The following is a 20,635-nucleotide window of genomic DNA, read 5'->3' as shown; positions in this document are numbered from 1 at the left end:
CTGTGTCGTGCTTTTTCCTTCATCATCACATTTGGTCTTTGAGAGCATACATCACTTGCTTCCTATCACAGAACTGGTAAGGGACAGACCAGGTTTCACACTCAGGCCTGGAGTCTTCACCGCCATGCTGTACTATATTTAGCAGCTTTGGATTTCCTCCCCACCTGCTTCTCCATCCTACGACAGGTCAGTAGGAAGCACTGAGTCAGGACCAGGAAGCATGGCTCCCAGCTGGCCTGGCTCAAAGTGGCTGAGGGACCCCAGGCAAATCTCTTCTCCCTGGGTTCTTCTTTAGAAAGTTCATTCAGACCCTCTGTCTTAGGTGACTCTCCCAGCAATCCTGCAAGGTGGCTGGTCCCATTTTACAGATGAGGAAACTGAGGCCCCAAGGAGTGGTGACTTTCCAAAGTCAAGCAGGCAGGAAGCTCTACAGCTAGGGCTCACACCTCGGATACAGGACCCTGTGCTTTTCCTGCGTGACTCATCAACCTGATGAATGTGACCCTGATGGAGCAGAGGGCCCAAGCAGGTGCCCAGCCAGGCATGTCCATGACACTTGCTTTCCTGAGTCAGCTTGATCACCGTGCTTCCCCTCTTCTGTGTCATTGCAGCCTCCAAGTACACCAAGGTAGAGCAGCTGACCCTCCGGGAGCGGCTGGCCCGCATCAACACGCACACCCTCTCCAAGAAGACCACCCGGCTGAGCCAGCTGCTGAAGCAGGAGGCGGGGCTGATCCCCAGGGTGAGCGTGGGCCTGGGAGGAAGAGTCACACCCAGCCACCCCCAAGGCCAGGCCCTGCACAGTGGGTAGACAGGGGGCTTAGGCTCCTTTCAGAAATGAGGCAACGGAGGTTGAGAGAGTGAGGTGCTGGGAAGAGGCAGAGGTGGCACCCCATTTGATTCTGAAGAGCCAGTGGAGGGGTTTCTCCAGGGTCTTGGGCCACTCTCTTTGGGGCCTGTTTACACAGATAGGAGAGCCGGTCTCTGGGTTTGGTAAAAGAACCAGCCCTAAATAGCTGCTTCTAGCAGCTCAGCAGGTTGGTGGAGTGCCTGCTCTGAACCAAGCATGCTCACACGATGAAATAGGTGTTCCCACTATCCCCATGGGAAAACAGAAGCTCAGAGAGGGTAAAACACCTGTCCAGGGTCACACGGCTAGGAAGCCAGTGAACTGGGGTTCATGCTTGTGTATCCGATTCCATGCTCTGAATGCAAAGCCACCGAGCTACACTGCCCACTCAGCTTCGGGGTTGCCAGAACCGGCTCTGGTGGGCGAGTCTGTGGAAAGGTTGTCCCAGGGAGGACTTGGGACACTGGAGCCGGTGTACACTGCCCCCATGTGGATATTCTCAACCCTCACACACATTGCTTTCAGACAGAAGACAAGGAATTTGATGATTTAGAAGAGAGGTTCCAGTGGGTGTCTCTGTGTGTGACTGAGCTGAAGAACAACGTGGCTGCTTACCTGGACAATCTGCAGGTGAGGACCTTGCAGGGTTCATAAGGGGCGAGTCTGGGCTGGGTTCCCCTGGCAGGAGGCTTGCGGGGCGCAGCCTACAAGCTGGGAAAGGCACCAGCCTCAGAAACCAACCAGATGAGGTCATCCTGTCTCTGGCTGCCTCCAGAAGAATGCTGGCCAGCACTCCTCAGCCCCAGGTCATTATACTGGGGGCAGCTCTGAGCCCATTGGAGTTCCTGCCACATAGGGCCAAAATTCACTGGAACCAGAGCCCTCCAGAGCAACCCTGCCAGACCAGCACCTACAGCAGGGGAGACAAACGCAGGCGCCTAAAGGGGCCAGGCAGGTAATGCTACTGAGTGAAGTGTGCAGGTAATAGGCAATCCAATGCAATAGGAGCCTAGTGTCTAACAGGCTGTTTATGAGGCTTTTCAGTGGACTTAAATATAAAATAATATTTGGAATTTGAAGGGCTGAATGAATGAATACATGAATCAAATCTAAAGGAGCAGCTATTTCTTAGCTCTGGGGGATTGTTGCTGGGTGAGAATATGGGCCCAGCTCTGCTCTTCTGACTTTAAGAGAAACATACCTGGACATTCAGGTATTTTTCAGATTTTTAATGACATCTCCTGATGCGTCAATGTGAGCAACTAATTAAATGAAGATTTAAATGCTATGAAGGCATGTTTATTTTTACGGCATTGATGTAAATAGGAAAAGTTAGCTGATTTAGAGAAAAGTATTAATAGAACATGTGGAATATGGACATGGGAAAGAAAAAAAAAAAAACCACTGCCGGGTGCAGTGGCTTACGCCTGTAATCCCAGTACTTTGGGAGGCTGAGGTGGGCAGATCACTTGAGGTCAGGAGTTCGAGACCAGCCTGGCCAACATGGTGAAACCTCATCTCTACTAAAAATATGGAAAAATTTAGCCGGGCATGGTGTCACGCGCCTGTAGTCCCAGCTACTCAGGAGACTGAGGCAGGAGAATCGCTTGAACCTGGGAGGTGGAGATTGCAGTGAGCCAAGATCATGCCACTGCATACCAGCCTGGGTGACAGAGTAAGACTCTGTCTCAAAGAAAAGAAAAGAAAAGAAAAGACCCCACAAAGGTGGCTTGTAAATATGTGAAGTTCAAGAAGCACTGGAATGAGGAGGAAGATATTGGCTCAGTCTAAGGCAGAACTGTCTGATCACTGAAGCTGTGTGAGGACAGGATCAGCTCTGTCTGTCCCTCTCAATGGGGGAGTGTAGAGGGCCTGGAAAACCTCTTCAAGGAGGTGTGGTGGAAGGGGATTCCAGCCTAAGATGGCCACGACCGGCCATGATTCAATGTTTCTCCTTGGTACTGGGTCCAGACTTTCCTCTGCTTCAGGCCGCACGAATACAGTCTGGACATCCCCGAGGGGCCTGCAGTGCAGTATTGCAATTTGGCAAGAGACCTTCAGCTCGAGGCCTTCCTGACGTTTGTGAGTTTCCTTTCTCCTTTCTTTGTTAGGCAGGTGGTAGAGCTTACAAAAATACTATTTAGAAATCAGGCACTTTGGCCAGGCGCGGTGGCTCACGCCTGTAATCTCAGCACTTTGGGAGGCCGAGGCAGGTGGATCACCTGAGGTCAGGAGTTTAAGACCAGCCTGTGCAACACGGTGAAACCCCGTCTCTACTAAAAATACAAAAAATTAGCCGGGCGTGGCAGCGTGCGCCTGTAGTCCCAGCTACTCAGGAGGCAGAGGCAGGAGAATTGCTTGAACTCGGGAGGCGGAGGTTGCAGTGAGCCAAGATCATGCCACTGTACTCCAGCCTGGAGACAGAATGAGACTCCATCTCAAAAAAAGGAAAAAAAAAAAAAAAAAGAAAAAGAAATCAGGGACTTCGCACAATTGCCACATCTATAATCTTCCTGAGTGGTCAGCAGCATAGTGATTATTATTAGTGCCCTTTACTGATAAAAATAGCCCCCACTAGCATTTACTGAGCCTCACTATCTGCCAGGCTCTATGCTAAGCCCTTTATATTCCTTACATCGTTTAATCCTCACCATATGGTTTTCGGGGTGGCTACTATGAATAGCCCCATTCTGCAAATGAGACCTTGAGGCTCAGAGGGGGTGACCTCCTGGGTCATTTATACAGATGGTCAGTGGTAAGCTGGGATCTGAGCCCCAAAGACTCTCGACCACCACTCTATACAAAATCTTTCCTAAGGCTGGGCAAGGTGGCTTATGCCTGTAATCCTAGCACTTTGGGAGGCCAAGGCAGGAGGATTGCTTGAGCCCAGTTGTTTGAGACCAGCATGGGCAACATAGACCCTGTCTCTACAAATAATAATAATAGTAAAATTAGCTGGGTGTGGTGGCATGTGCTAAGGTGGGAGGATCGCTTGAGCCTGACAGGTAGCCTGCAGTGAGCTGTGATTGCGTCACTGCACTGCAGCCTGGGAGACAGAGTGAGACCCTGTCTCAAAAAAAAAAAAAAAAAAAAATTTCAAGATCTTTGCATAATAATGATTCAAAGTGCTATATAAGATTGAATGCCTACTCTGTGCTAGGCACTCTGTTAAGCTCATTACATGCATCGTCCCCATTTTTCAGATGGGCAGATTGAGGCCCAGAGAAGTTAGATAACATGCTAAAGGCCCCAGCTAATCAGTGGAGATTAGACTGGAGCCCGGGCCTGCATGCTTCCAAAGTCCCTTCTCACAGCCCCTGCCCTTTGCCACTTCCTTTCCTGACTCCCACGCTCACGTCTCCCCACAGAAGCAACGGCTAGAAGGCCTGGTGTGGCAGCCACTGTGCAGCCTGGCCAAAGCCCTGCGTGGCCCTCAGAACCTGATCAAGAAGCGTCTGGACAAGCTACTGGACTTTGAGCGGCTGGAAGAGAAACTGCTGGAGGTGGGCAGCGTGACCTACCAGGAGGAGGCCGCCCGGCACACGTACCAGGCACTCAACTCCCTCCTAGTGGCTGAGCTCCCGCAGTTTAACCAGCTGGTCGTGCAGTGGCTGGGCCAGATCCTGCGCACATTCGTGACCCTCCAGAGGGACCTTGCAAAGCAAGTGCTGCAGAGGGCAGAGGGCAGCATGGCCCAGGTGAGGCCTCTGGGACTGGGACACCTGTGGGGAGTAGCCAGGCAAGGCCCTGCAGCCCCATCAGCCAGCTGTGTGTAGGGGCTAGGATGGAGGGAGGATGGGCCTGAAAACAGGTCATCAGGCACGTAGGAGGAGGTGGTGGGAACCTTCTAGATCTCTCTCATGCCCAGTCTCCCTCTATTAGTGAAGTCAGACCATGAAAGCAAGGATAGGACTGAGATTCCAGACCATTCCCAAGTCCTACAACTCAGAAGCAGAAGAAGCTTTGCTGGTACAATAGCAGATCTTGGGATTGATCTCTGGAGTGTACTAGAAGTTGATGACAGAGGCCGAAGGTCATTTCTACACAGTAAGGAGTAAATGTGAAGCCAGTGTTATTATTATGACTTCTAGCAGCCATCTTCTCATGAGTACTTAGGATGTACCTGTTTGGAGCACTCTCCATGCGTGATCTCATTCAATCCTCACAACAACCCTACAGAGGAGGAATAATGATCCTCATTTTAAAAATAAAGAAGCCAAGGCTTCTTTAAGTAGAGGTTAAGTAGCTTGTCTAGGTCCACAAGGCTAATAGCAAGCTTTGAACTCTTGACAGTTCAGCTCTAGGGCCTGGGCTCTCAACCACAACACTTAAGAGCCTGTAAAAGGAGTTACCGGCTGAAAGCATAAATAGGTTCCACAGAGGTTTGGATAAACCTCCAAATGCAAACTTTGATTTTAGAATTTGGAAGACTGGAGTTGATATAGGAAGGAATACCCAACTGTTTCCAGATCTTGCTCTCAGATGTCAACATCAGAGCTGAATTGCTGTTGGGTCCATCCTTGGGAGCAATTTCTTTTTTTTTTTTTTTTTTTTTTTTTGAGACAGAGTCTTGCTCTGTCGCCCAGACTGGAGTGCAGTGGCACAATCTCAGCTCACTGCAAGCTCTGCCTCCCTCAGCCTCCCAAGTAGCTGGGACTACAGGCGCCCGCCACTACGCCCGGCAAATTTTTTGTATTTTTAGTAGAGATGGGGTTTCACTGCGTTAGCCAGGATGGTCTCAATCTCCTGACCTCATGATTCGCCCGCCTTGGCCTCCCAAAGTGCTGGGATTACAGGCATGAGCCACCACGCCCGGCCAGGGAGCAATTTCAATATTCCTCATATCACACGCTGTTTCCTGTGTGTCACAGTTTCCAGCTCAGCTTTTCCCCATTCAATTCTTTGCATGAAAATTCTACTAAGATTTGCCTTCCCCACCCCATCTCCTTTCCAGCCGACAGCCCTGCCCTCCAGCACACAGCTGCTGAATGTGGCCACTCTGCACAGATGCCTACCTCAGCTTAGAATGCCGCTCTCCATTGTCCCTCAGCACTTTCACTGTCTGGCATAGAGTAGGAGCTCCCCAAACAGGTAGCAGATGAATGAGTCTCTCCATGAAGCTCTCAGAGCTCCCCATCTCCCTGGGGGAGAGAAGTCATCTCCCTATTCTCTGTACTCCAGCAGCCCTGTGGATGGAACTGTGCCCAGTACTTTCCAGAGCCTGCCTTTTGCTGCAGGGATCCATGAATGTGTTTCCTCTCAAGCAGGGGGACTGGGACTGCAAGCTTTTCCTCTTTTTGGCCCTCACAGAATTCTGTCCCAGACACTCTGTGAATTGAATTAGGCCTGAACCATCAGTAAAAGAAGTGTTTCTCTTCCTTGAGGGCAGAAGAGCAAATCGGATGAAGTGATCTTTTCCCTCTCCTGTAGCCTAGAGATTTTCTCTCCTGAGCTGCCCCAACCCCTTGCATTAAAGCTGGGATGTGCCGAGCTGGGGAGTGTTTGGGGATGCCAGTAGAGAGGTGGTCATGTTTATAAAAGCAGAAAGTAAGGGTGCTTCCTGATCGGCCTGTCAGAGTCTACTGGTGACAGCTGCCAGCCTGCCTTATCTATGTCCTGTGGTCCATGCACCCGGCCTGTCTGTGTGGAGCCTGGGAAAGGCCGCAGCCAGAAACCTCAATCTCTCTCATCCTGGTGGGAGGAAGGCTCTAGGTCAGCACTGAGAGCAGTGAGTCTGGTGACAAGCTGTGAGTCTGGTGACAAGCTGTGAGTCTGGTGACAAGCTGTGGGGTCTCACTCACTCCTAGTTTGTCTGATGAAAGTGCAAGTGATCCTGCACAGGGTCAAGGTCTCAGGACAGAGTGTCACTCAGAACTCCGTGGGTTGAAAGTAACGTAAACCCAAACCAAGCCAGGGATCTCCTTGTCACCTCTTGTCCAGCTCTGTTGACAGTGTCTGTCCCCACTTAGCTGCCCCACCACCATGTCCCAGAGCCTGCCTTCAGGAAGCTGGTGGAGGACGCATTGGGCCGGACTAGTAACCAGCTTCGTTCCTTTCAAGAGACCTTTGAGAAAGTGCTGCCACCTCCCACCACACAGGTAAGCATCCTTCCTCCACCCCAAAGACTGTCCAGTTCTTCACTGGCCAGTAGGGTGAGGCTCCATCCATCCCCTCTTTCCTTTCCTTTTTTGTCCCCCAACATTTCCTGTTATCCATGGAAATATGTTCTCTTCTCTCTCCTTTCTCTTTGAGCTGGGGGTCAGGGGCATACCCAGATACATACATACTCTTTACATCCAAGAAGTAGAAGAACAGCACAGAACTTCTGAGTCAAGAAAAAGAAAACCCAAACATTAAGTGAAGTTAGACATAATGATGGGCAACTGGCATTGACATCCAAAAAGCTAGAACTTCTTCAGATTGTCATCAAAAGGTATCCTTGTCCGGGCATGGTAGCTCACACCTGTAATCCCAGCACTTTGGGAGGCCGAGGTGGGTGGATCACTTGAGGCCAAGAGTTCAAGACCAGCCTGGCCAACATGGCAAAACCCTGTGTCTACTAAAAATACAAAAATTAGCTGAGCGTGGTGGTGTGCACCTGTAATTCCAGCTACTTGGGAGGCTGAGGCAAAAGAATTGCTTGAGCCTGGGAGGCGGAGGTTGCAGTGAGCCAAGCAAAGGTATCCTTTTCCTTCCCTGCCTTCTAACGCCAGCTTCAACATGAGCATTCAACATATATAAAAATTTTGGATATGGCCGGGCGCGGTGGCTCAAGCCTGTAATCCCAGCACTTTGGGAGGCCGAGACGGGCGAATCACAAGGTCAGGAGATCGAGACCATCCTGGCTAACCCGGTGAAACCCCGTCTCTACTAAAAAGTACAAAAAAAAAACTAGCTGGGCGAGGTGGCGGGCGCCTGTAGTCCCAGCTCCTCGGGAGGCTGAGGCAGGAGAATGGCGTAAAAACCCGGGAGGCAGAGCTTGTAGTGAGCTGAGATCCGGCCACTGCACTCCAGCCTGGGCGACAGAGCGAGACTCCGTCTCAAAAAAAAAAAAAAAAAAAAAAAAAAAATATTTTGGATATGTCATTTAAATTTCCTATTGCTATGGTATTTTTTATTGTAAAGAACAGTATTTCAGCTGCACGATGGTTTACAAAGCTTTGGCTGACCAAATGCTTTTGTTTTTGTTTTTGTTTTTTTGAGATGGAGTTTCACATTGTCGCCCAGGGTAGAGTGCAGTGGTGTGATCTTAGCTTATTGCAACCTCCACCTCTCAGGTTCAAGCAGTTCTCCTGCTTCAGCCTCCCGAGTAGCTGGGATTACAGGCTCCCACCACTACGCCTGGCTAATTTTTGTATTTTTAGTAGAGACAGGATTTCACCATGTTGGCCCGGCTGGTCTCGAACTCCTGCCCTCTGACCTCAAGTGATCCGCCCACCTCGGCCTCCCAAAGTACTGGGATTACAGGTGTGAACCACCACGCCTGGCCCCAAATGCTTTTTTAACAAATGTATTTTCCTTTAAAATATAAGGAGAGGTTATCTGTTCTAGTCACTTGAAAAGTGTACCCAGGGGCTCTGTGTTTTAAAAGTAACTGAAGCAGCTGTAGGGAGAAGGGTCTCCTCAGACTGTGGCAAGACCTGGATCTGAGAAATTGAAACTGTCCCTTCGCATGCATCATGTGAACTGAAGAGTCAGGAGACAGCCCTGAGATTTCCCAGAGGGAGAATGGGGCCCCAGGGACACAGAGAAACAAGAATGGGAGACCAGCAGAAGAGGACAGATAAAAGTGGCCCACACCTGACCCACACCTGGCCGCAAGCATAGAGACCATCACAGCCTGATGTCCGCCACGATGCTGCAGGCTGACTCCTCGTTGGCCCCACCTGTCCCTCCGCCTACCCTACATGAAGAGCTTTGCCCAGCAGAGGCCTCACTGACTAGGGGTGTGCCATGGGCCCCGAGACTTGGAGAGAGAGCATGGGTGCAGAGGATAAACAGCAAAGCAGCCACTTGAACGTGTCATGGGAACCTTTTCTCTCTTTTTACTCAAAACAAATTACAATGACATGTTTCTTATTGGGAAAGCAATCCATACTTATTGTGGAAAAGTTAAAAGACACAGAAAAACAAACAAGAAACAAATGGAAACATCCAGAATCCCAGTATGTGTTGCACATTGGTAGGAAGAGTCACCCCTTCCCACCCTCCCACCTCTACACACACACACACACACACACACACACACACACACAAACCTCCTGCACATTCCTGATGTATTTGGCTGAAGGTATAGAATCCAGCACAAGTGACGTGGTCTCCCCGGACAGGAGCAGCCCTCATGGGATCTTTGCAAGCCCTCCTTGGGTGCCCTCCCACCCTTGGGGGTGACGCTGTTCTCTGCGTAGGGAGGGCCGGTCAGTGTTGAGAAAGAAGCCCAGCGTTTGTGACACCACTGTGAGTGGTATGCATGCACTCACATGCATACCACTGTTCTAAAAGAATTGACCCACAACACCACTGTTCTCAAAGAAAACTACCTCGTCTCTACACTCCTGTTTAAGGACCTGTTATAGAAACATTGGGACCTCCTGGTTCTAAATCCTGAGACAGCATCCCCTTTGGGGCAAGGATGTGGCAGAGTCTGTGGCCAAATGTTCCTGAAGGGCATCTCTGCCTGCCTCCCCACGCCCAACACCTCCCAAGAAGTAACCACATAGAGCATGGTGAACACACACACACACACACACACACACACACACACACACACTCCTCTCTTAAGACAGAAAGTAAATATGTATTTAGCATATTTAGTTTCTTATTGATTTTACAAAAAGGGGACAAGCATCCCTGAGTCTCTCCTTGTTGATACTCTTCTGGAAGCAGTATCATGGAATGGAAAAACAGAAAATGCCAGGAGATTTTTGGATAAACTGGAAGTGCCAACGAATCATGCTTTCCAGCTAGATGGCGATTTTCATCTAGCTAAAACTCTCTCCCATGTTTCTGCTACACCATTCACCAAGTTCTCCACCGTGCCCTGTAAATGGCAGGTGCTCCATAAATGCCTGTGGACTGAAAACCCATGGAATCAAAGGTAAATCCGCCATGTGCGGCCCTGGCTGGCTATTTAAGAAACCAGATGAATCAGGTCTGGTGCCCACACGAAAGCTCACATTCTGATGGAATTGAAAGACCTGTCCAAGGCATTCTGCTGTGGGATAACTTAGCCTGATGCTATGGGCAGAATTTAGGGCCCAATCCTAGGAGTTCAGTAACTGAGAGATTTCAGAACTTGAATTGGAATTTTAGAGAATCCCAGAAATTAGAATTTTCTTCCAAAATGCCGTTGGTTGCTAAGAGCCAGCCATCTGCTAGTGAGGGCCCTGTTGCCCTGATCAGGGTGGGCCCTTCAGTGGCAGAGTTAGGATCAGGCCCAGTACTCCTGGCTCTCAAAATGTGAGCAAATGTTGGTGCCAGCTTTGACAGGTTTATTCAAGAACTTGTGTCTGTCTCTTCTCCTCCTCTCCCAGCCGCTCCTTCCAGGGTCTGAACGCCAGGCGCAGGCTCTCCTGAGCAGGTATGGCCCTGGGAAGCTGTATCAGGTGACAAGCAACATCAGTGGGACTGGGACTCTGGACCTGACTCTGCCTCGGGGCCAAATTGTGGCCCTCCTTCAAAACAAGGACACCAAAGGCAACAGCAGCCGCTGGCTGGTGGACACCGGGGGTACGTGGGCCTTTGTGAGCCCTTCTTCTCCTTCTGGAAAAACCACCCCACAGAAGCCAGTGCAGAGACCCGGGCACTCTTGTGGGCCAAAGTCGGGCTGTGCATTCCAGGATGGGAGTAGGCACAAGTGATACACACAGGACTCAGGGCACAGTCAGCTTAGAGTGACTCCGTGGGGCATGAAAAGCCAACAGGAGAAATTCAGGCATTCATTGCAGGGTCTATCATGAGGCACCTATGGTGTGCTGGGCGCTGAGCTTATGAGACAAGGCCCTGCCTGGAGGGCCTTGCAGACCACTGGGGTCAACAGGGCTATATGGAGAGAACTCCAGACCACCCTGAAAGATGGAGATGGGCACAGAGATAGAATGCTCGGACCCTGGCTACACTGCGAGAAGTCTGATGTGCAGAATGAGGGGAGCGGTCATCCTGTGCACTCAGTACTGGTCATGGCCTCGGGGAGTGCTGCTGAGGTCTGGGTGCCCCACTGTAACTGGGAACTGGGCTGGAGGGAAGTGGCACCATGAATCCAGGTGAGAGGGCCCAGGAGAGCATCTTCCAAAGAGGGGTGTGTGACCCACAAGATGAGGGGTGCATGAGATTATTGTCAGGGGATCCACAAACAGTTTTTCCTATAATACACTTCAGACAGTGTATTATAATTGTTACTGAAGCATTTTAATGTGTATTAGAAAAAATATAAGTAGTCCATAATTCCATGATTCTAATCATATTATTGTATAGTACAAGATGAAGTTTTAAAAAGTGAATCAATTAAAAAATTAAGAAAGCGGTACAAATCAGACAGAAATCATGAAACAGCACTTCCATGACTTAAGGTGGGAACAACAGAACGGGTATTAAGCAAGGCCCCCGGGGCCAAGAGGACTGGATTTGGATTCCAGCTCCACCACTTTGCTGACTGTGTGATCTCAGGGAAGTCGTGGAACCTGTCTGAGCTTGCCTGGTTCAACGTAAAATGGAGATGATATTACTGGCTGCTCTCAAAAGAATTGATGTGAAGACTATGTAATGAAATGCTGGCTCTGTAGTTTGGCACGCCCTCAGGAAGTGATAGCCATTCATAACGACATCGATCAGAACAGCACTGGACTAGTTGCTACACACGAAGGAACTGGGGTCACGTGGAGAGGAGAAAGGCAGTCTCTGCCTCCTGGGAAAGGCAGTCCTGGGGAGAGGAAGCAGCTCTTGCTCTGGGCAGACACCAGAGGCGCATGGGAGCTGGCAGCTCATCAGGAGAGCAGTTTTCATGCCAGTCCAGGGACAAAATTTTATTTATTTATTTATTTATTTTTTTTTGAGACGGAGTCTCGCTCTGTCGCCCAGGCTGGAGTGCTGTGGCCGGATCTCAGCTCACTGCAAGCTCCGCCTCCCGGGTTCCCGCCATTCTCCTGCCTCAGCCTCCCGAGTAGCTGGGACTACAGGCGCCCGTCACCTCACCCGGCTAGTTTTTTGTATTTTTTAGTAGAGATGGGGTTTCACCGTGTTAGCCAGGATGGTCTCGATCTCCTGACCTCGTGATCCACCCGTCTCGGCCTCCCAAAGTGCTGGGATTACAGGCTTGAGCCACCGCGCCCGGCCTAAAAATTTTAATCTCTCTCATAGTTGATCAAATGGAGTGGGCTGTCCAGTAGGGAATGAGCCCCCATCACTGGCGTGTGTAAGCAGAAACCAGAAACAGTGAGTGTGGGGCAGGGGGGTTCAGGGTTCCTAGATGACCTTTTCAGGTTCTCTTGGGTGTTGAGAAGCTGTGTTGGAGACATTTACATCCATTGATTTTCTTCCCCATTAAAAGGGACGGGAAGGTGGCCCGCAGTCCGCTAACCTTCTGCATGCTCCCTAGGACATCGTGGGTATGTGCCAGCTGGGAAACTGCAGCTGTACCATGTGGTCCCCAGTGCAGAGGAGCTCAGAAGGCAGGTGGGGCTGAACAAAGATCCCCGATGTCTAACACCGGAGCCCAGCCCAGCTCCAGCGCCCTCTATTCCCACCGTGAACCAGGTGAGTATGGGAGAGGGCTAGGGGCTTGCCTCCCCTTGGCCGTCTGGACTGTGGCTTGGATTTTCCTTCTCTCTCAAAGTCTATGCCCCTCCTATCTGGTGGAGCTGCCATTCTGTGAGACCAAGGCCTTGATCAGTGGCCATGCCAGTGTCCCAGCCAGGATTGGGACCTGAGGAAAGGGGCCTCCCGCCCCTACCACAGCAACCACAGAGAACTAACTCCTCGTTCCCGATCAGCAGGGCAAGTGAGATTCATTCATTCATTCATTCATTCATTCATTCAATATTTGCGAGGCACTGTACTAGATGAGAGATACAATGATGAGCAAGACTAAATCATGGTCTGTGCTTCCCTCAAACTTCTAATCTGAGAGTAGGGAAAACAGTGATTAATAAAATAATTGCGTGACTAACTGAAGTTAAAGTGAATAGTAGAGAGAACTACCAGAGCCCTAGGTGTAGAGAGGTCCAGGAAAGGTTTTGCTGAGAAGAACCGTGCTTTTTCTCAAACAGGAAGGGAGAAAGAGAATTAATTGGATAAAGAGGGTGTACTGGGGTGCGGACGAAAAGAGCTCTGCAGAAAAGGCCTGGTGACAGGAGAGGGTAGGAGGTGCATGAGGAACCAAATGCAGCCCGTGGGGCCGGAGAAGAAAGGGGACAGACTGGGTGTCATCCTGCTGGAGAGGTGGGCAGGGACAGGCCAGCAGGGCCTTGTGGCCTTGGCGAGAGTGTCAGTCTCAGTCTTTCTCTGAAGAGCAATGGGCAGCATGTGTATGCATGTTCATGGTAGCATTATTCATTGCAGCCAAATAGTAGAAACAACCCACAGGCCCATCAACATGAATGGATAAACACAACGCGAGCTCTTCGTACACTGGAATATTATTCAGCCATAGAGAGGAATGAAGCACCAGTACATGCTGCAGCATGGACAAGCCTCGAACACATGCTGCTAAGCGAACAAAGTCAGATGCAAAAGGCCACATAGGATTCCATTATGTGGTTGTCCAGAATGGGCAAATCCGTAGAGATAGAAGCTGAATGAGTGTTTGGCAGGAGCTGGGGGTGGGAGGTGGGGAACGGGGACTGCCAACTAGTATGAGATTTCTTTTTGGGAGTGATGAAAATGTTCTGGAATTAGATAGTGGGGATAGTTGCATGTATCTGTAAATATACTAAAAACCTCTGAATTGTATACTTTAAAAGGGTATTATAGAATGAGAATTATATCTGAAAGATAAAGTGTTTGGAAGCCATTAAGTGATTTGGCTTTGCAGGGATGGAGTCCATGAGCGGGGAAGAAGTTCAGTGGGATGTTGGAAGGATGGGATGAGACAGTAAAGCTGGGCTGCATGTATTGTGAACCTCCCTCAATGGTGGCTGCTCTCACAGTGATTGGCAGTTGAGGGTGGTGGGGGGTGCACCACAGAGGAAGCAGGAGCGACAGAAAGGATCTGGATGAACTCAGATGCCTCGGGCCAGGGTGGCTGGAGGAGCCTGCAGCAGGCTGTGAGTGCTGCACAGGTGTCTGGGGACCCTCTGCTCTAGAGCTTGTGCCACACCCACCAGGAAGGCTGTCAGACCAGCATCCTCCAGCAGTAGCCAGAAGTAAAGCACTGGGGGCTACAAAGGACCCACGAGAGCCCCACTGGAGGGCCTGACCGCCCAGCTCAGCTTCTTCCCCAGTGCCTCTGGTGAAAGGAATGAGGTTGCCCCTGCCGCCCAGCTCCAGTCAGTGTGGGTGGTGTCTCAGGGAATCCCTATCCAGGGGCTCATTTGGGTGAGCTCAGCTGTCTATCTACACAAGCACACCAACTGCTTCCTCTGGGATTTTATGGGACTTGCCCGGGATCATCCCAGCCCTTCCATGGTGCTTAATGTTCCTGAGGCCTGACCATCAGTACTAACAGTAATTGTAAAAACAAAAAACAAACAAACAAAAAAAACCAAAGCAGCCTGCGTAAAGCCCTATACATATATTCCTTCATGAAATTCTCTCAATTACCTGAAGGGGATGGGACCATTCCCTCCATTTTGCAGATGGTAAAACAGGCTCAGAGAGGTTAAATATTAGCCTAATAAATGCCATCCTCGCCAGTTGTTTTCTCTAGTTCAATTTCTCTCTTTCTCTCTCTTTCTCTCTTTTTTCTTTCTTCCTTCCTTTTTTTCCTTTCTTTCTTCCTTTTTCTCTTTCTTCTTCTTCTTTTTTTTTTTTTGAGACAGGGTCTGGCTCTATGGCCCAGGCTGGAGTACAGTGGTATGATCTGGGCTTACTGCAGCCTCAACTTCCAGGGCTCAAGCAATCCTCCCACCTCAGCCTTCTGAGTAGCTGGGATTACAGGTGTGTGCCACCATGCCCGGCTGATTTTTGTATTTGTAGTAGAGACAGGGTTTCACCATGTTGGCCAGGCTGGTCCCAAACTCCTGATCTCAGGTCATCTGCCCCCCTCTGCCTCCCAAAGTGCTGGGATTACAGACATGAGCCACCACGCTTGGCCCAGTTCTATACTTTTCTGTAAAAAGTAAACAAGTTACCCAAATCCTTGTCTCCACTTTCAGCTGGCAAACTGGCCTGGGCAGCTCAAACCGTTAGATCTGGAGAGGGATAGGGTGCTGAGTCTGCTCAGTGATGTGGCAACAGTGGATCAAAAATCTCTGTTTGGAGGTCAGACAGGCCTAGATTCACTGCTGTGCAATTTTGAGTAAGTTCCTTGATCCTCATTTTTCTTATCTGAAAAATGCAGCAAATAGAATGATAGAATTATTGTGAAAACCCAAACCCAATAGAGTGCCAGGACAGTGCCAGTCACATAGTGTGGGCTGTGGTACTAGCAGATGCAGTCATTGCCTTTAGCACAAAAGATGTACTTGGGAGGTGATGAGCATCCAGCAACGGGGATGAGAGCCAGTTGGTTGGGAACAGGATAAACAGCCTCTCTGGATTGAGTCTGTCTACCTTCTCACCCTAACCATTTCTGTGTCACTCCCCATGTGTTTCAGGTCATAGCCGTATACCCTTTTGTGGCCAGAAGCAGCCATGAAGTGAGTCTGCAGGCAGGCCAGCCCGTGACCATCCTGGAGGCCCAGGACAAGAAGGGGAACCCAGAGTGGAGCCTGGTGGAAGTGAATGGACAGAGGGGTTATGTGCCTTCTGGCTTCCTGGCCAGGGCCCAGAGCCCAGTTTTGTGGGGCTGGAGTCTGCCCTCTTAGGGTACCCTCCGTGGAGCCCACATTGCCAAGTGGTGGGGGAGGCTTAGAGGCTCTGACTCTGGAGGGAAAAGAAGCAAAGGAAAGGTGGAGGAGGAAGGGAAGACCAGGCCAGGGTGGGGGAAGCGCACTCAGGAGGCAGCCAGAAGACGTGGGCAGGCCCCACAGAGTGCTTGGTGTGGCGGGGGCACAGGAGGCTCCAGCCAGGACTGCGCATTATGTCTGCATAAAGAACTCATTCCGACCTGGGGTCACAATGCACTTGGACAGCAGGTCACAGCTGATTGGCCAGGACTCTCCATCGCTTATGGCCTGTCTTAGCTCTGCCTCCATCCGGGCCTGCCTGTGGGCATGGGTCACACAGGAGAATGTTACCTGCGTGCTGTGTGGTTGCAGGAAGCAGGTTCTGGAGGAGTCCAGAACTGTCTGGTCAGACAGTTCATTTCCTACACATGGTATCAGGAGACATCATAACCAACGAGTCAGCTTTTATTCTCTATGCTGGAAGCTGAGTTTATCTTGGGCAGCGACCCACCGGGAGCCCTCTCAAGTGGGGAAGCCGTGGATTCATCAGTGTGGCAGAGAGGTTCCCAAGACCCTTGACTGGTCCTGGGAGTGGGTGTGACCAAGTCATAGTTCTGGAATGTGTGTAGGCAAATTCAGAGGCCGTTCCAGGGAAGAGGGGATTTTGATGCTGTGTTAGGTGGGGTGTGTGAGGCTGTTGGCAGCAGGTGAACAGCTGCTGCTGTGTTCTCTGGACTAGGGAACAAAGGGGTATGCAAATCATAGGGGAAATTCTGGGAAGGTGGTGAAAAGGCCTGGTGCGTGGGGAGGTTGGGGAATGGCTTGCTTTCCTGTTTCTGGATAGAAGGGGAGCCAGGGGGAACCCCCGGTGGTTTTGGGTGGCCCCGGAAGTCCTGGAGGCAGCCGTGGATGTGATGCAATTGCCTGTGGGACCTTAGATGTAGGACACAACTTCAGTGTTCCATCCAGAAAGACCCAACTCACAGGGTTGTGCTGAGAATGACGTGAGGCTAAGCATGCAGAGCTCCCTGTAAACTGTGAAGTGTGATACAAATGTAAATGGCAGCAGTGATCTCAGGGTGGCCCCCACCTTGCAGCCCTCCCTCATGCCCATGCCCGTGGCAGCAAACCTTGTTCATCAGTATGGCTTTCTTTCCTGTAACCCGAGATCTAGCTTGGGAGCCTTCTCAGTACTGCATTCTACGTAGCCAGCCTCTTCAGCTTGGTAAGTGAGCCAGTCCATTCTGGAACCTGGAAATTGGAGCCTCTCAAAAACAGTTCCTGTTCAAGGAAGACTGACCCGCTGGGGCAATGTTGGGTGCAGTGCAGTCACTGCTTGGGGTTGTCATATCTAGGCTATTGCTCTGGGCAAAGATAAACTGCAAGATTCACAGAAATGGGAAAAGGTGACCAAGTGTGATCTTATACAACTGACAAAGTTTGTAACCCACCCAAGATAGAATGCGTGTCGAACAGGAGGTAGTTTATTTATTTATTTATTTATTTTTGAGACGGAGTCTTGCTCTGTCGCCCAGGCTGGAGTGCAGTGGCGCGATCTCGGCTCACTGCAAGCTCCGCCTCCTGGGTTTACGCCATTCTCCTGCCTCAGCCTCCTGAGTAGCTGGGACTACAGGCGCCCGCCACCGCGCCCGGCTAATTTTTTGTATTTTTAGTAGAGACGGGGTTTCACCGTGGTCTCGATCTCCTGACCTTGTGATCCGCCCGCCTCGGCCTCCCAAAGTGCTGGGATTACAGGTGTGAGCCACCGCGCCCGGCCAGGAGGTAGTTTAGTATATTTCCAAGAACGTGTCTATGTTATAACCATAGTGCCTAAGCAGTGAGCTCTAGGTTTTGAAGGGCTTTTAAGAAATATATACATGTCTGTGTCAGACAGTCTATAACTTGCCTCCTCTGGACCTGTTAAAGCACGAAGACTGCGTGATACAAGAGAAATGCAGCCCCTACAGTTCCTTTCTCAGCAGCAAATTCACTTTAGAGGATGCTCTTGACTCATTCTCCCTGCTCTTTCCTGCTCAGATTTCTGATAAAAATAAAAAGCATAGGGGAACATATAATGAAATAGGAAACCCACTCGTGGGTTCCACAGCTACCTACCAAGGGCCTACTGTGTGCTAGAATTGTAGCTCAGGGGTTCTCAATGTAGCTGCTCACTGAAGTTACCATGGCAGGTTTCAACTGGCAGAATCCATGCTCCCTCCCACCCAGAGATTCTGATGAAATTGGTTTAGGGTGTGGTTAGGCCTCAGGAATTCAGAAAACTTCCCAGGTGCTTCTAATGTGCAGCCAAGGTTAAGGACCTCTGCCCTAGACACAAAGTATTGGACAGATAGACCTGGGGCCAGAGATGGCCATGAGCTGTAAGCTAGGATGTGCCCCAACTGAGCTCTGAATTAGCTAGTTCAAACAGGCGCTTTAGAGGCAGTGTGAAAGGGGACAGCCTGTTCTGTCAGGTCTCAGAATGTATATCTATTAAGTGCCATTAAAAGGGACCTGAACAAAATTGGATGTCTTGTAGGCAAAAGGGAGGAAAATAAAATATACTTGGAACCAAGTCTATGTCATGAAGGGAAAATAAAAATGTATTCAGTAGCATGTGGGTTATGGTTTCTCATAGACCAGGGGATAAGATTAAAAGTCACTGAAGGTGGGAAAATGCATATTGAGAAGATGAGAATGGCCTGTATTGTCTCCAGGGGAATCTGTGTAATATGCCTTTTCCCTCTCCAAATGCCTAGAACCACGGCACTGTGTCTTATTTATTTCACTGTTGGGCTGTCACATAATAAACTTGCAAAGATGTTTGCCTGTGAACTGAACAAGACTTCCAGGAGTTGAAGTCTGATTCACAAGGGTACCCCTTGCCTCCCATGATGGAGTGAGAACTCTTAAACCCCTCAGGCCCCAATTCAGTTGTGGACATGAGGACAAGATTACAATATCAAAATAAAGATGAATGAATGCTTGGTTAATATGATGAGCACCAGCTCAACGAGTAACTGATGTGAACTGCCGGGAATAAAGGACTTCAAAGATGGAAAGTCTCTGGAATTTGTGTGACTCTAACCACTGGGTAGCCAGATACCCTGCTGTGCCATTTGTTTGCTAGACACTTGCTGTATATAAAAATGACATCTTGTTTGCTCAAGTATCCATTTAATGGACACCCTTCATACCTCAGGGAGCTGGCGAGCTGCTGGGGGATACAGAAATAAATTAGACAGATGAGGCCCTGTCTTCCAGATCCCAGTCTCTAAGGGAGGCAGATGGGGCAACCATCAATTAAACGCTGTGTAAGTGTCAGGATGAAGTAATGGCAGGTGCCACACAAGCCAGGGAAGAGGCCTGCCTCTGACTCAGACTTGGCGGCCAAGGAAGGCTTCCTGGAAGAGGTGAAATCCAAGCTGAGGCCCAGTGGGTGGTTAGGTGAAGATGGCAGACAGAGCACATCTGGAGGCCCAGAGGTGCAGCAAACATGGCAAGGAGCCTTGGATTTTATTCTGAGGGCAGTGGGGGAGGCATGAAAGGGTTTGAAGCAGAGGAGTGACGTGCTTAGGGTTGTACTTTGGGAAGATCACTAAGCTCTGGCTGTGTGCCTTTGTGCCCAGAGGCAACTGCATGCTCCTTGAGGCTGTAATCCCAGCACTTTGGGAGGCCGAGGTGGGTGGATCATGAGGTCAAGAGATCGAGACCATCCTGGCTAACACGGTGAAACCCTGTCTCTACTAAAAATACAAAAAATTAGCCGGGTGTGGTGGCAGGCGCCTGTAGTCCCAGCTACTCAGAAGGCTGAGCTTGCAGTGAGCCAAGATCGTGCCACTGCACTCCAGCCTGGGGGACAGAGCGAGACTCTGTCTCAAAAAAAAAAAAAAAAAAAAAGGAAGAAAAAGAAAAAAATCTGAGTCCAAGACCTACTTGGCCATAGGCAAGCAGCAAATGCCTTGACTATGGATGGACAGTGGTTTCTATGTATGAAGACATCTGCTAATGGCTCCCAGGCTGCTCTGTCCTCTCCACTCAGACTCAAAAGTACTCACTGCAGAGTTCTGGCCCGTCTCAAGGGATCCCTGGCCCCCTCCACCAGGACTTAACTTCTAACATGAAAGAGTCATTTTAAGGCCTCTTGTGGCAGGAAAGAGCCTAAAATACCCTGGGCTGGGGCAAAGGAAAGAGCCGGATTCCTCTCCTGGCAATATCATGGAAGCTGGGATCCTGAACGATTTATTCACTTAACCTTGCTCATTTGTTTTTTTCTTATCTATAATTTCCCAACTTACCTTTTCTGTTTTCTCATCTGTAAAATGGATACAATAATTCCTGTTCTCTCAGGGTTGGTAAAAGGATTAAATGAGAGACAATCAGTGTGCCTGGTGGTAGATGTATGAGGAATATCACTGACATGCATCGATGGCACAGGAGAAAACTAGGACCACCAGGTGGCAGCAGGGCTTTTCTGATCGGCTAAGGGACGGCTGGGAAGCGCCTTTGGGACCAATCTGAAATGCCCATGGTGCCAGGCAGTTAGTGGAGATGAGAGGAAGGGCCAAGTAAAAGGTATTAGGGGATGATAGGGGCTGTGTTGACCAGAGCATCCACACTCGGTCTAAAGAGCTGTAGCTTCTTGGCTCCAACCAACTGTTCCCACATCAGAAGGAGGGCACCATGGTACCATTCTGATATTTCTTTTTTTTTTTTGAGACGGAGTCTTGCTCTGTGCCCCAGGCTGGAGTGCAGTGGCGCGATCTCGGCTCACTGCAAGCTCCGCCCCCCCGGGTTCACGCCATTC

The 20,635-nt window shown here is 50.0% G+C and overlaps 1 protein-coding gene across 3 annotated transcripts in view; it reads left to right on the top strand.

Annotated features, from left to right (window-relative positions):
- The window catches only part of LOC105466883 (Rho guanine nucleotide exchange factor 37), a 54,956-nt gene extending 35,948 nt beyond the window's left edge, over positions 1-19,008 (top strand). Inside the window, exons 6-14 of one of the 3 annotated variants that reach the window (XM_011716034.2) lie at positions 612-742; positions 1,376-1,480; positions 2,822-2,932; positions 4,219-4,548; positions 6,820-6,948; positions 10,384-10,579; positions 12,444-12,601; positions 14,824-14,941; positions 15,601-15,706. In XM_011716034.2, the coding sequence (XP_011714336.2) occupies positions 612-742; positions 1,376-1,480; positions 2,822-2,932; positions 4,219-4,548; positions 6,820-6,948; positions 10,384-10,579; positions 12,444-12,601; positions 14,824-14,925 (1,262 nt within the window). In that variant the 3' untranslated portion in view covers positions 14,926-14,941; positions 15,601-15,706. Of the gene's footprint in view, positions 1-611; positions 743-1,375; positions 1,481-2,821; positions 2,933-4,218; positions 4,549-6,819; positions 6,949-10,383; positions 10,580-12,395; positions 12,602-14,823; positions 14,942-15,600 lie in introns of those variants that run through there. The other 2 variants (XM_011716033.2, XM_011716035.3) reach the window with 2 other exon arrangements.
- Positions 19,009-20,635: the final 1,627 nt, after the last annotated feature.

This window comes from Macaca nemestrina, chromosome 6 (genome assembly GCF_043159975.1).
Source record: "Macaca nemestrina isolate mMacNem1 chromosome 6, mMacNem.hap1, whole genome shotgun sequence".
NCBI lineage: Eukaryota > Metazoa > Chordata > Mammalia > Primates > Cercopithecidae > Macaca > Macaca nemestrina.
This window is presented reverse-complemented; position numbering and strand designations above follow the sequence as displayed.